Source organism: Neocloeon triangulifer, unplaced genomic scaffold (genome assembly GCF_031216515.1).
Source record: "Neocloeon triangulifer isolate White Clay Creek 2 clone unplaced genomic scaffold, ASM3121651v1 ptg000012l, whole genome shotgun sequence".
NCBI classification, from domain to species: Eukaryota; Metazoa; Arthropoda; class Insecta; order Ephemeroptera; family Baetidae; genus Neocloeon; species Neocloeon triangulifer.
The window spans coordinates 13,054,851-13,070,913 of NW_026775554.1; the positions used below are offsets into that span (position 1 = coordinate 13,054,851).

At 30.7% G+C, this 16,063-nt stretch overlaps 1 protein-coding gene across 1 annotated transcript in view; it reads right to left on the bottom strand.

The window, feature by feature from the left end:
* The window catches only part of LOC132198231 (uncharacterized), a 58,926-nt gene extending 44,648 nt beyond the window's left edge, over positions 1 to 14,278 (bottom strand). The window contains exon 1 of the mRNA XM_059622130.1: positions 13,913 to 14,278. Within this exon, the coding sequence (XP_059478113.1) occupies positions 13,913 to 14,006 (94 nt within the window). The 5' untranslated portion in view covers positions 14,007 to 14,278. The remainder of the gene's footprint in view (positions 1 to 13,912) is intronic.
* Between the last annotated feature and the right edge of the window lie 1,785 nt (positions 14,279 to 16,063).

Sequence of the window (16,063 nt, forward strand, 5' to 3'; positions counted from 1 at the left end):
TGCTCTAATTTATTGATAAATTGTTTAATTTACAAAAATTGAGAAAACGGAAAAAACAACCAAAATATTGCTCAAAGCACTTTAAAATCTAGAAAAAAAGCTTAAGCATTTTATGCTGCATCCGCCTGAACACATAATTTTACTTGTTGCAAGCTGAGTTTTTTTGCTTTGCTCTAATTTATTGATAAATAGTTTAATTTACAAAAATTGAGAAAACGGAAAAAACGACCAAAATATTGCTCAAAGCACTTTAAAATCTAGAAAAAAAGCTTAAGCATTTTATGCTGCATCCGCCTGAACACATAATTTTACTTGTTGCAAGCTGAGTTTTTTTGCTTTGCTCTAATTTATTGATAAATAGTTAAATTTACAAAAATTGAGAAAACGGAAAAAACGACCAAAATATTGCTCAAAGCACTTAAAAATCTAGAAAAAAAGCTTAAGCATTTTATGCTGCATCCGCCTGAACACATAATTTTACTTGTTGCAAGCTGAGTTTTTTTGCTTTGCTCTAATTTATTGATAAATAGTTTAATATACAAAAATTGAGAAAACGGAAAAAATGACCAAAATATTGCTCAAAGCACTTTAAAATCTAGAAAAAAAGCTTAAGCATTTTATGCTGCATCTGCCTGAACACATAATTTTACTTGTTGCAAGCTGAGTTTTTTTGCTTTGCTCTAATTTATTGATAAATAGTTTAATATACAAAAATTGAGAAAACGGAAAAAACGACCAAAATATTGCTCAAAGCACTTTAAAATCTAGAAAAAAAGCTTAAACATTTTATGCTGCATCCGCCTGAACACATAATTTTACTTGTTGCAAGCTGAGTTTTTTTGCTTTGCTCTAATTTATTGATAAATAGTTTTATTTAAAAAAAATTGAGAAAACGGAAAAAACGACCAAAATGTTGCTCAAAGCACTTTAAAATCTAGAAAAAAAGCTTAAGCATTTTATACTGCATCCGCCTGAACACATAATTTTACTTGTTGCAAGCTGAGTTTTTTTGCTTTGCTCTAATTTATTGATAAATAGTTTAATTTACAAAAATTGAGAAAACGGAAAAAACGACCAAAATATTGCTCAAAGCATTTTAAAATCTAGAAAAAAAGCTTAAGCATTTTATGCTGCATCCGCCTGAACACATAATTTTACTTGTTGCAAGCTGAGTTTTTTGCTTTGCTCTAATTTATTGATAAATAGTTTAATATACAAAAATTGAGAAAACGGAAAAAACGACCAAAATATTGCTCAAAGCACTTTAAAATCTAGTAAAAAAGCTTAAGCATTTTATGCTGCATCCGCCTGAACACATAAATTTACTTGTTGCAAGCTGAGTTTTTTTGCTTTGCTCTAATTTATTGATAAATAGTTTAATTTACAAAAATTGAGAAAACGGAAAAAACGACCAAAATATTGCTCAAAGCACTTTAAAATCTAGAAAAAAAGCTTAAGCATTTTATGCTGCATCCGCCTGAACACATAATTTTACTTGTTGCAAGCTGAGTTTTTTTGCTTTGCTCTAATTTATTGATAAATAGTTTAATATACAAAAATTGAGAAAACGGAAAAAACGACCAAAATATTTGCTCAGAGCACTTTTAAATCTCGAAAAAAAGGTCAAGCATTTTATGCTGCATCTGCCTCAACACTTAATTTTACTTGATGCCAGCTGAGTTTTTTTGCTTTGCGTTAATTTATTGATAAATAGTTTAATATAAAAAAATTGAGAAAACGGAAAAAACGACCAAAATATTGCTCAAAGCACTTTAAAATCTAGAAAAAAAGCTTAAGCATTTTATGCTGCATCCGCCTGAACACATAATTTTACTTGTTGCAAGCTGAGTTTTTTTGCTTTGCTCTAATTTATTGATAAATAGTTTAAAATACAAAAATTGAGAAAACGGAAAAAACGACCAAAATATTGCTCAAAGCACTTTAAAATCTAGAAAAAAAGCTTAAGCATTTTATGCTGCATCCGCCTGAACACATAATTTTACTTGTTGCAAGCTGAGTTTTTTTGCTTTGCTCTAATTTATTGATAAATAGTTTAATTTACAAAAATTGAGAAAACGGAAAAAACGACCAAAATATTGCTCAAAGCACTTTAAAGTCTAGAAAAAAAGCTTAAGCATTTTATGCTGCATCCGCCTGAACACATAATTTTACTTGTTGCAAGCTGAGTTATTTTGCTTTGCTCTAATTTATTGATAAATAGTTTAATTTACAAAAATTGAGAAAACGGAAAAAACGACCAAAATATTGCTCAAAGCACTTTAAAATCTAGAAAAAAGCTTAAGCATTTTATGCTGCATCCGCCTGAACACATAATTTTACTTGTTGCAAGCTGAGTTTTTTTGCTTTGCTCTAATTTATTGATAAATAGTTTAATTTACAAAAATTGAGAAAACGGAAAAAACGACCAAAATATTGCTCAAAGCACTTTAAAACCTAGAAAAAAAGCTTAAGCATTTTATGCTGCATCCGCCTGAACACATAATTTTACTTGTTGCAAGCTGAGTTTTTTTGCTTTGATCTAATTTATTGATAAATAGTTTAATTTACAAAAATTGAGAAAACGGAAAAAACGACCAAAATATTGCTCAAAGCACTTTAAAATCTAGAAAAAAAAGCTTAAGCATTTTATGCTGCATCCGCCTGAACACATAATTTTACTTGTTGCAAGCTGAGTTTTTTTGCTTTGCTCTAATTTATTGATAAATAGTTTAATATACAAAAATTGAGAAAACGGAAAAAACGACCAAAATATTGCTCAAAGCACTTTAAAATCTAGAAAAAAAGCTTAAGCATTTTATGCTGCATCCGTCTGAACACATAATTTTACTTGTTGCAAGCTGAGTTTTTTTGCTTTGCTCTAATTTATTGATAAATAGTTTAATTTACAACAATTGAGAAAACGGAAAAAACGACCAAAATATTGCTCAAAGCACTTTAAAATCTAGAAAAAAAGCTTAAGCATTTTATGCTGCATCCGCCTGAACACATAATTTTACTTGTTGCAAGCTGAGTTTTTTGCTTTGCTCTAATTTATTGATAAATAGTTTAATATACAAAAATTGAGAAAACGGAAAAAACGACCAAAATATTTGCTCAGAGCACTTTAAAATCTCGAAAAAAAGGTCAAGCATTTTAGTCTGCATCTGCCTCAACATTTAATTTTACTTGTTGCCAGCTGAGTTTTTTTGCTTTGCTCTAATTTATTGATAAATAGTTTAATTTACAAAAATTGAGAAAACGGAAAAAACGACCAAAATGTTGCTCAAAGCACTTTAAAATCTAGAAAAAAAGCTTAAGCATTTTATGCTGCATCCGCCTGAACACGTAATTTTACTTGTTGCAAGCTGAGTTTTTTTGCTTTGCTCTAATTTATTGATAAATAGTTTATTTTACAAAAATTGAGAAAACGGAAAAAACGACCAAAATATTGCTCAAAGCACTTTAAAATCTAGAAAAAAAGCTTAAGCATTTTATGCTGCATCCGCCTGAACACATAATTTTACTTGTTGCAAGCTGAGTTTTTTTGCTTTGCTCTAATTTATTGATAAATAGTTTAATTTACAAAAATTGAGTAAACGGAAAAAACGACCAAAATATTGCTCAAAGCACTTTAAAATCTAGAAAAAAAGCTTAAGCATTTTATGCTGCATCCGCCTGAACACATAATTTTACTTGTTGCAAGCTGAGTTTTTTTGCTTTGCTCTAATTTATTGATAAATAGTTTAATTTACAAAAATTGAGAAAACGGAAAAAACGACCAAAATATTGCTCAAAGCACTTTAAAATCTAGAAAAAAAGCTTAAGCATTTTATGCTGCATCCGCCTGAACACATAATTTTACTTGTTGCAAGCTGAGTTATTTTGCTTTGCTCTAATTTATTGATAAATAGTTTAATTTACAAAAATTGAGAAAACGGAAAAAACGACCAAAATATTGCTCAAAGCACTTTAAAATCTAGAAAAAAAGCTTAAGCATTTTATGCTGCATCCGCCTGAACACATAATTTTACTTGTTGCAAGCTGAGTTTTTTTGCTTTGCTCTAATTTATTGATAAATAGTTTAATTTACAAAAATTGAGAAAACGGAAAAAACGACCAAAATATTGCTCAAAGCATTTTAAAATCTAGAAAAAAAGCTTAAGCATTTTATGCTGCATCCGCCTGAACACATAATTTTACTTGTTGCAAGCTGAGTTTTTTGCTTTGCTCTAATTTATTGATAAATAGTTTAATATACAAAAATTGAGAAAACGGAAAAAACGACCAAAATATTGCTCAAAGCACTTTAAAATCTAGTAAAAAAGCTTAAGCATTTTATGCTGCATCCGGCTGAACACATAAATTTACTTGTTGCAAGCTGAGTTTTTTTGCTTTGCTCTAATTTATTGATAAATAGTTTAATTTACAAAAATTGAGAAAACGGAAAAAACGACCAAAATATTGCTCAAAGCACTTTAAAATCTAGAAAAAAAGCTTAAGCATTTTATGCTGCATCCGCCTGAACACATAATTTTACTTGTTGCAAGCTGAGTTTTTTTGCTTTGCTCTAATTTATTGATAATTAGTTTAATATACAAAAATTGAGAAAACGGAAAAAACGACCAAAATATTTGCTCAGAGCACTTTAAAATCTCGAAAAAAAGGTCAAGCATTTTATGCTGCATCCGCCTGAACACATAATTTTACTTGTTGCAAGCTGAGTTTTTTTGCTTTGCTCTAATTTATTGATAAATAGTTTAATTTACAAAAATTGAGAAAACGGAAAAAACGACCAAAATATTGCTCAAAGCACTTTAAAATCTAGAAAAAAAGCTTAAGCATTTTATGCTGCATCCGCCTGAACACATAATTTTACTTGTTGCAAGCTGAGTTTTTTTGCTTTGCTCTAATTTATTGATAAATAGTTTAATATACAAAAATTGAGAAAACGGAAAAAACGACCAAAATATTGCTCAAAGCACTTTAAAATCTAGAAAAAAAGCTTAAGCATTTTATGCTGCATCCGCCTCAACACTTAATTATACTTGTTGCAAGCTGAGTTTTTTTGCTTTGCTCTAATTTATTGAAATAGTTTAATATACAAAAATTGAGAAAACGGAAAAAACGACCAAAATATTGCTCAAAGCACTTTAAAATCTAGAAAAAAAGCTTAAGCATTTTATGCTGCATCCGCCTCAACACTTAATTATACTTGTTGCAAGCTGAGTTTTTTTGCTTTGCTCTAATTTATTGATAAATAGTTTAATTTACAAAAATTGAGAAAACGGAAAAAACAACCAAAATATTGCTCAAAGCACTTTAAAATCTAGAAAAAAAGCTTAAGCATTTTATGCTGCATCCGCCTGAACACATAATTTTACTTGTTGCAAGCTGAGTTTTTTTGCTTTGCTCTAATTTATTGATAAATAGTTTAATATACAAAAATTGAGAAAACGGAAAAAACGACCAAAATATTGCTCAAAGCACTTTAAAATCTAGAAAAAAAGCTTAAGCATTTTATGCTGCATCCGCCTGAACGCATAATTTTACTTGTTGCAAGCTGAGTTTTTTTGCTTTGCTCTAATTTATTGATAAATAGTTTAATATACAAAAATTGAGAAAACGGAAAAAACGACCAAAATATTGCTCAAAGCATTTTAAAATCTAGAAAAAAAGCTTAAGCATTTTATGCTGCATCCACCTGAACACATAATTTTACTTGTTGCAAGCTGAGTTTTTTGCTTTGCTCTAATTTATTGATAAATAGTTTAATATACAAAAATTGAGAAAACGGAAAAAACGACCAAAATATTGCTCAAAGCCCTTTAAAATCTAGAAAAAAAGCTTAAGCATTTTATGCTGCATCCGCCTGAACACATAATTTTACTTGTTGCAAGCTGAGTTATTTTGCTTTGCTCTAATTTATTGATAAATAGTTTAATTTACAAAAATTGAGAAAACGGAAAAAACGACCAAAATATTGCTCAAAGCACTTTAAAATCTAGTAAAAAAGCTTAAGCATTTTATGCTGCATCCGCCTGAACACATAATTTTACTTGTTGCAAGCTGAGTTTTTTTGCTTTGCTCTAATTTATTGATAAATAGTTTTATTTACAAAAATTGAGAAAACGGAAAAAACGACCAAAATATTGCTCAAAGCACTTTAAAATCTAGAAAAAAAGCTTAAGCATTTTATGCTGCATCCGCCTGAACACATAATTTTACTTGTTGCAAGCTGAGTTTTTTTGCTTTGCTCTAATTTATTGATAAATAGTTTAATATACAAAAATTGAGAAAACGGAAAAAACGACCAAAATATTGCTCAAAGCACTTTAAAATCTAGAAAAAAAGCTTAAGCATTTTATGCTGCATCCGCCTGAACACATAATTTTACTTGTTGCAAGCTGAGTTTTTTTGCTTTGCTCTAATTTATTGATAAATAGTTTAATTTAAAAAAATTGAGAAAACGGAAAAAACGACCAAAATATTGCTCAAAGCACTTTAAAATCTAGAAAAAAAGCTTAAGCATTTTATGCTGCATCCGCCTGAACACATAATTTTACTTGTTGCAAGCTGAGTTTTTTTGCTTTGCTCTAATTTATTGATAAATAGTTTAATATACAAAAATTGAGAAAACGGAAAAAACGACCAAAATATTGCTCAAAGCACTTTAAAATCTCGAAAAAAAGGTCAAGCATTTTATGCTGCATCCGCCTGAACACATAATTTTACTTGTTGCAAGCTGAGTTTTTTTGCTTTGCTCTAATTTATTGATAAATAGTTTAATTTACAAAAATTGAGAAAACGGAAAAAACGACCAAAATATTGCTCAAAGCACTTTAAAATCTAGAAAAAAAGCTTAAGCATTTTATGCTGCATCCGCCTGAACACATAATTTTACTTGTTGCAAGCTGAGTTTTTTTGCTTTGCTCTAATTTATTGATAAATAGTTTAATATACAAAAATTGAGAAAACGGAAAAAACGACCAAAATATTGCTCAAAGCACTTTAAAATCTAGAAAAAAAGCTTAAGAATTTTATGCTGCATCCGCCTCAACACTTAATTATACTTGTTGCAAGCTGAGTTTTTTTGCTTTGCTCTAATTTATTGATAAATAGTTTAATATACAAAAATTGAGAAAACGGAAAAAACGACCAAAATATTGCTCAAAGCACTTTAAAATCTAGAAAAAAAGCTTAAGCATTTTATGCTGCATCCGCCTCAACACTTAATTATACTTGTTGCAAGCTGAGTTTTTTTGCTTTGCTCTAATTTATTGATAAATAGTTTAATTTACAAAAATTGAGAAAACGGAAAAAACAACCAAAATATTGCTCAAAGCACTTTAAAATCTAGAAAAAAAGCTTAAGCATTTTATGCTGCATCCGCCTGAACACATAATTTTACTTGTTGCAAGCTGAGTTTTTTTGCTTTGCTCTAATTTATTGATAAATAGTTTAATATACAAAAAATGAGAAAACGGAAAAAACGACCAAAATATTGCTCAAAGCACTTTAAAATCTAGAAAAAAAGCTTAAGCATTTTATGCTGCATCCGCCTGAACGCATAATTTTACTTGTTGCAAGCTGAGTTTTTTTGCTTTGCTCTAATTTATTGATAAATAGTTTAATATACAAAAATTGAGAAAACGGAAAAAACGACCAAAATATTGCTCAAAGCATTTTAAAATCTAGAAAAAAAGCTTAAGCATTTTATGCTGCATCCACCTGAACACATAATTTTACTTGTTGCAAGCTGAGTTTTTTGCTTTGCTCTAATTTATTGATAAATAGTTTAATATACAAAAATTGAGAAAACGGAAAAAACGACCAAAATATTGCTCAAAGCCCTTTAAAATCTAGAAAAAAAGCTTAAGCATTTTATGCTGCATCCGCCTGAACACATAATTTTACTTGTTGCAAGCTGAGTTATTTTGCTTTGCTCTAATTTATTGATAAATAGTTTAATTTACAAAAATTGAGAAAACGGAAAAAACGACCAAAATATTGCTCAAAGCACTTTAAAATCTAGTAAAAAAGCTTAAGCATTTTATGCTGCATCCGCCTGAACACATAATTTTACTTGTTGCAAGCTGAGTTTTTTTGCTTTGCTCTAATTTATTGATAAATAGTTTAATTTACAAAAATTGAGAAAACGGAAAAAACGACCAAAATATTGCTCAAAGCACTTTAAAATCTAGAAAAAAAGCTTAAGCATTTTATGCTGCATCCGCCTGAACACATAATTTTACTTGTTGCAAGCTGAGTTTTTTTGCTTTGCTCTAATTTATTGATAAATAGTTTAATATACAAAAATTGAGAAAACGGAAAAAACGACCAAAATATTGCTCAAAGCACTTTAAAATCTAGAAAAAAAGCTTAAGCATTTTATGCTGCATCCGCCTGAACACATAATTTTACTTGTTGCAAGCTGAGTTTTTTTGCTTTGCTCTAATTTATTGATAAATAGTTTAATTTACAAAAATTGAGAAAACGGAAAAAACGACCAAAATATTGCTCAAAGCACTTTAAAATCTAGAAAAAAAGCTTAAGCATTTTATGCTGCATCCGCCTGAACACATAATTTTACTTGTTGCAAGCTGAGTTTTTTTGCTTTGCTCTAATTTATTGATAAATAGTTTAATATACAAAAATTGAGAAAACGGAAAAAACGACCAAAATATTGCTCAAAGCACTTTAAAATCTAGAAAAAAAGCTTAAGCATTTTATGCTGCATCCGCCTCAACACTTAATTATACTTGTTGCAAGCTGAGTTTTTTTGCTTTGCTCTAATTTATTGATAAATAGTTTAATTTACAAAAATTGAGAAAACGGAAAAAACGACCAAAATATTGCTCAAAGCACTTTAAAATCTAGAAAAAAAGCTTAAGCATTTTATGCTGCATCCGCCTGAACACATAATTTTACTTGTTGCAAGCTGAGTTTTTTTGCTTTGATCTAATTTATTGATAAATAGTTAAATTTACAAAAATTGAGAAAACGGAAAAAACGACCAAAATATTGCTCAAAGCACTTTAAAATCTAGAAAAAAAGCTTAAGCATTTTATGCTGCATCCGCCTGAACACATAATTTTACTTGTTGCAAGCTGAGTTTTTTTGCTTTGCTCTAATTTATTGATAGTTTAATTTACAAAAATTGAGAAAACGGAAAAAACGACCAAAATATTGCTCAAAGCACTTTAAAATCTAGAAAAAAGCTTAAGCATTTTATGCTGCATCCGCCTGAACACATAATTTTACTTGTTGCAAGCCGAGTTTTTTTGCTTTGCTCTAATTTATTGATAAATAGTTTAATTTACAAAAATTGAGAAAACGGAAAAAACGACCAAAATATTGCTCAAAGCACTTTAAAATCTAGAAAAAAAGCTTAAGCATTTTATGCTGCATCCGCCTGAACACATAATTTTACTTGTTGCAAGCTGAGTTTTTTTGCTTTGCTCTAATTTATTGATAAATAGTTTAATTTACAAAAATTGAGAAAACGGAAAAAACGACCAAAATATTGCTCAAAGCACTTTAAAATCTAGAAAAAAAGCTTAAGCATTTTATGCTGCATCCGCCTGAACACATAATTTTACTTGTTGCAAGCTGAGTTTTTTTGCTTTGCTCTAATTTATTGATAAATAGTTTAATATACAAAAATTGAGAAAACGGAAAAAACGACCAAAATATTGTTCAAAGCCCTTTAAAATCTAGAAAAAAAGCTTAAGCATTTTATGCTGCATCCGCCTGAACACATAATTTTACTTGTTGCAAGCTGAGTTTTTTTGCTTTGCTCTAATTTATTGATAAATAGTTTAATTTACAAAAATTGAGAAAACGGAAAAAACGACCAAAATATTGCTCAAAGCACTTTAAAATCTAGAAAAAAAGCTTAAGCATTTTATGCTGCATCCGCCTGAACACATAATTTTACTTGTTGCAAGCTGAGTTTTTTTGCTTTGCTCTAATTTATTGATAAATTGTTTAATGTACAAAAATTGAGAAAACGGAAAATCGACCAAAATATTGCTCAAAGCACTTTAAAATCTAGAAAAAAAGCTTAAGCATTTTATGCCGCATCTGCTTGAACACTTAATTTTACTTGACGCAAGCAGAGTTTTTTTGCTTTGCTCTTATTTACCGCAAAAGAGCTTAATATTCAAAAATCGAGAAAACGTTAAAAAACGTCAAAATTATTTCTCAAAGCACTTTAATTTCTGGAAAAATAGCTTTATAATTATTTGAAGCAGCAGCTTTAACTCTTGATTTTACTTGACGCAAGCAGAGAGACATAAAAATATACTAATAAATAAAAATAAATTCAATTTTTTTATTGTTAATTTTTTTCTTTAAAAAAAAATTAGAAAATTTTTAAGCCTCCTAAACATTTGGTTGTCAAGAACACAAGAGTTAATAGCTGACCCTCCCTTTTTCCAATTGCAATTCCTGGCACTTTCGGTTAGTGGCTCGAATAGTGCAGGCGGCAAATAATTCACTCGCCGTCCGATCACGTGAGCCGAACGCTTAACTACAAGAAGCATGGCCCTCTGTCCGATGCGTTAAGCGATCAGTGCGCGTCTCTCTATTAAAAGAACAAGTGGAACAATTTTTTGTCAGCACGTTAGAAGTAGAAGGGCGGCATTTCAAAATATACAACGAGAGCAGCGTGTTCGATTAGCGGGCGCTTCGTGATTAATTGAAGGGCATTCCTCCCGCGGCAGCCGCAGTGAACAATGTGCGGGCATAAAAATGCGGGCGCCTTTTGCCAAGTCTGCCAAAATATTTATTCATCACTTTGTTCCCCGTGAGTTTTCATTTACATGTGTTATGGAAAGTGTGAATCGCGTGCGTCCGCAGCGCAAAAGCAAAGAAAAAATCCTCAGTCAGCTCCGAAATTTAAAACAGACGCGGGTGCAGATTAAATCAAAAGCGAGGAGAATTATTTTAAAGCCGCCGTCTTATGGCTTGACCACAATGTGGCTTTTGTGAAGAAAAATCATCAGAGCGCGGCTAGAAATAAAATTCAGCGCTACAAGAGATGAGAAGAGCTCCTCTGAATTTTATCGCCCGCCCGGCATCGCAACTACTCTCATTTTTGCACTTTATGATGGGAAACAACTTTTGGCCTCTGCCTCTTGTTTCTCCTCCCGTGCTTGATAAATAATAATAAATGCGCGTTTCTACACACAGAGGCTGCGTCAGCCCTCAAAGACAAAGATCTCCAACCTTCTGTTTTTTCAGCGGCCATCGCTGAAACTTAGTATTCATATTGGAGTTGCTTCTTGCTTGTAATTTATAATAATAAAAAAATTGATTTTCTGTGTTACTTTTTTATTTGCGGAATTTCGAATATTTTTTTACTGAAGGAAAATGAATTTCTTGATGTAAATAAATTTTTCCCACAATTCAAGTTGATGGAATATATTTTGTAGAATAATTTTCAATGTCATTATTAGTAAAATTCATCATTTTTTAATTCAATTTAATTTTTAAAAATACATTTAAATTAATCAGTATAAAATGAATACCATAATTAATTCCAATAATTTATAATACTTCATGACAGGAATACAAATGTCTCATAGCAAAAATGATGCTCTCATTGTAATAATATAGAGGAATGAATAAGTGAAAAAATATTTAATTTTTCTGAATTTTTGTTTATAAATAAAGATTGTTAAATAAAATTTATGATGATTAATACACAGAGAGAAATATTTAAAGGTACTAGCTCTAAAAATATCTATAAAACATTGTTATGATTTATTTAAAAAAATTGATAAATAAAAATAAGATATAGAGCATATTTTGTATAAAAATAAAATAATAACCTAAAAATATACAAAGTAACTTTACTATATTACTTTTATTTATAAAACGTATATATTTATTAATAATAATGCATTTGACTGGCATTTATAAGTTCTAACTTTTCTCATGTCACATTTGGTTTACAATAATAATTGCCCAAAACCCTTTTATGTAAATACATTATTTCACTATGCAAATAATAAACGAATTCGTAATTTTAAAGATCTGAATAGAATTCAATTTTTTCATATCATTGTTCTGAAGATGCATGAAATATGTGGATATAAATAAATTTTAAAATAAATGCACACTTTACAAAATCTGCAAACTGAAACTGTGCGTTACTCAAAAAATTTTATATATTTGAAAAATTGTTGGCAAAAAATTTCCAGTTTAAAAATACTGTGTCTGCCATAACTATGAGCTAAAATTTTTAAGTTTGTTCGGGAAAGAATAAACCTGAAGCATCACCCAAAGAAGCTTGTTTCAACTTCATGAAATATAAACTAGCACACCATACGTTCAAGTTTACGCTACAATTTTTGTCATTTTTTGTCTCCTCTGCGAGAATATTCCCATTTTCTCAAACAAAATTGTCTCTGCATGGTGCACATGTTGGACCATAATATACGCTGAGATAACAGAGAAGGAGGAGTGTTGCCTCCGCCGAGATGAGGTGTTGATCGCGACACAGCCCTTTTCTCACTGGCGCACCAAATTCTCATCTTGGTGGGAAATATATAAGGCAGCGTGTGCGTGTATATCGATTATGACATTATATTTACATTATTAAGTGACAGAGTGACGCTCGGGCGTCTTAACACTTTTTGCCATAAATACAAATTATCCGGGCGAGATAGCGACGGGAGATGATCGCGCGCGTCAAAAGGTGGCAAAAAGAGGCGATTTCGATCTAACTCGGGGCACAGCAGGCGTTAATATTTCAGAGCGGAGAGAACAAACGAGCGAACTTTTTTACGAGTTTTGTCGTCACATGAGAAGTTGAGTAATAAAGTTGAACAAGTATTGATAAGAGGTGAAATGAGGAGCAGGTATTTATGGGGCGGCTGATGCCAATATTGCGGCCGGTCATAAAACCATATCTCCGGTATTATGTCGGCGTTCGTCTTTCTCATCTCGGAGATTAACCGTCCTGATACAAATCCACCACTTTTGAGCGGATCAACGCGGAAAAGATGACATGTGCGCGCGACTAGGGGACGCAGGAAAAGTTTTACCGTGGCTAAAATAGCCAATTTATTTGGCTGCTCCCTTGCCGGAGACACTCAAAGTACTTTCGCCCCAGGTCAGCGATTTTCAAGACTTTCCGACCACAAATAATAACAAATCTTAAGAGGCTTATCGCGAATTATGGCTACTACGTATTATTGCAAAAATTGGTTGAAGCCAAATGTGAATGGTTTCCCTGCACTTCTTATCTTTATGTTGATTATTAAGAGTCAAAACTAAAATATTATAATTGAAGTTCAATAAATAATCTTTAAAGTTAAGCCAAAATTATTAAAGATTTATTTTTAAGAAAAAACTATTTTTAAAAAAATGAAAATAAATAAGAATTTCAGAATGGAATTTAGTTGAAGATTTATGTTTCTTTCCGACTAATTAAATGAAAACAAAAATTTTGTGTATACATATTTTAATTTTAAAATGTATTTATTATAATTATTTTCTAAAGCTAAAAATTATTTATTTTAATTTTCCTCATAAATTGCATATAATATGATTGTCACTTTTTTAAAATAATTCAAAATATATTGGTTCAATAACTTTTAACCTTGCAATATTTTAATTAAAGCATCATACATTCTTCATATTAGTCTTAATAAAAGAATGGATTTCATAAATATATGTTGCAGTTTAAAATTGGCGAAAATATTTTTTCATGGGTAAAACCTGACAAATTCTCATTTCACAAGTATTTTATATCCTGACAATGTTAAAAAAATTATTTTTGCAATTATTTTAATTATTTTTAAACGATTATATTTCGTAAATATCATTAATTTGCATACACTAAAAATTCCTTGGGGGAACATTTTGTTTACAAAAAATATGCGAATTGTAGATTAAAGCTCACCTTCAGTCTTATTGTTGGCTGCCAGGGTGGTGGTGGATCCGGCCAGCAGCACTAGACCGAGTGCAGTCAAGTGCACCATCGGGCAAAAGTGCATCTCCAAATCAGAGCTTTTGCGCGCCGTTCTAAAGATTGGTCATCTCTGCTGATCTGATCGATTGACTTGCAATTCAAGTCCCGCTCTCGATGACGAAACGCATGTTGCAGCGAATTATTTTTATTCGTTTTCCGCCTGTGTCGTCGCACACGGACTAAAATAGCCAATCGCAATTACTCGCTCGCGGTGGCGCTAATTAAACTCTAATTTGGAGATGCAAGCCTTTGAAGAGAGGAAGTGTGTGGTGTAGGCAATGTGTGTGTCCCGCGAGATCAAAAGTCGGCGAGCAGAACCGCCTTTCTGGTCACGTGGGTCGCGGCCGAGCACCGTCAGCGGCATCTTTCGGTCGTACCGTCGACTTTTGCCGCCTCCCGACCGACGGTGCTCCACACCTAGACGCTCTCGCCATCCACTGGCAGTTCTCTGAGTCTCGATTCTTTGCTCCATAAAGGTATTTATGTTTTGGTCAAATTATCTCCTGATAAGAGTAGAACAATTTCATTTCAACGAACTTGCTAACCTTTAGATTCTTGCTTTGCAAATATTTAATAGAGCTTTATCAATATTTTTTATTTACAATTTTTTTTAATTTCTGAAAACACAAAAAAAAAATCAATTGTGTAATTATAAAATTTTATAAAATTTATTTATTGATATTTTTGATTGGTAATAATATTTGTAATTAATTTGTTTACTTAAAACTTGTTTCCCCCCCCCCCAATAATTTAAATAAGAGATATAAATTAAATCTGAAAAATTGAGAAATACAATCTGAAAAATTTCATTAATTAATATTATATTTTACCTACTAATCTCCAATTTTTGCGTTATAGTGCCCGTCAATTTAAAGCATTTAAATTTTAATTATAGAAATATGTCACATGTACATAGTTGATGTTTTCTCAAAAATGCACTGTACCCTGTTTCAATTTTTTAAATAATAGATTTAAATCATAAAATATAACTCTTCACATTTATCCGTAACCACAAACTCTTTTTACATTGCGTTAAATCAAAATATAAAGAGAAGATAATTTATTCCAAGGAAAAAATGTCTCCTTGTGAACTAAATTACATTCATCTCTTAAAACATTATATTATCCGTATTTTCCATAAAAAAATAACTCCTATAATGGTTAATTAACTTTACTTCCTATGCCATTCTCTGAATAGATAATAAAAATTATACACTAGAGTTTTAACTTTGTGCTATATTAGATTATAAAATATTATAATCAAGTGGGATGATACGCTTTTTTCTATTTTCATTCACGGTTAATCTACTTGTGCCATTATCTGCGTCATTATTTTCTTCTAGCTTAAGCTTTAAGTAAAGAGCTTCTCAAATAGACAATCAAGATCCTCTGACAAAGCCCCGGCAGCAATTAAATGAGCAAAAGTCCCATCTTCTCGCTGATATTACAAGTCCAAGTGCATGTAAGTACATACATTGTATAATTAAATGGCAATCTTGCCACTTTGCCGCTGCAAGCCTGAGAGCTTCATGTCGGAGAGAAGAAGCACTTCTTTTATAATACGGCCGTGCTGGATGGCATGAGACAAGCGAGCATGGAAGACGCTGTACTGCTTCGTTTAACGAGGAAAGGCTACTTTTCGCGGAACAACCCTTTTGCACTTTATTGTTTCATGCTACTAAAATGGAATTGCACACATACTCTCTCTTTCTCAAGCAGCTTCGACTGCTTTTTGCTATGGCGCTTTAATGATGGAGAGACGTGGCCAGCTTTGCCTTAAAAAATTCCGAGTGAATATGAACAGCTTGGCTCTAGACAGAATAAACCTAATTTGCCAAAACTAAGTTAAATTTTGTTGATAGTGAGCCTGAACAACTGCCTAGAAAAGAGAATCAAACTGATATAAATCATTCATCTTTTTTTTTTTAAAATTAGAAGACTGAAATTAAAAGACAAAACTTAATAAAATAATTTTTTTCTTTATTAAAGAAATATCTGCCTATTAAATAACAGCCTTAATTGAAATAGAGAACAATACCCGATCACTTTAGCAAAATTACAATAATTGAGGTCATTGCCACA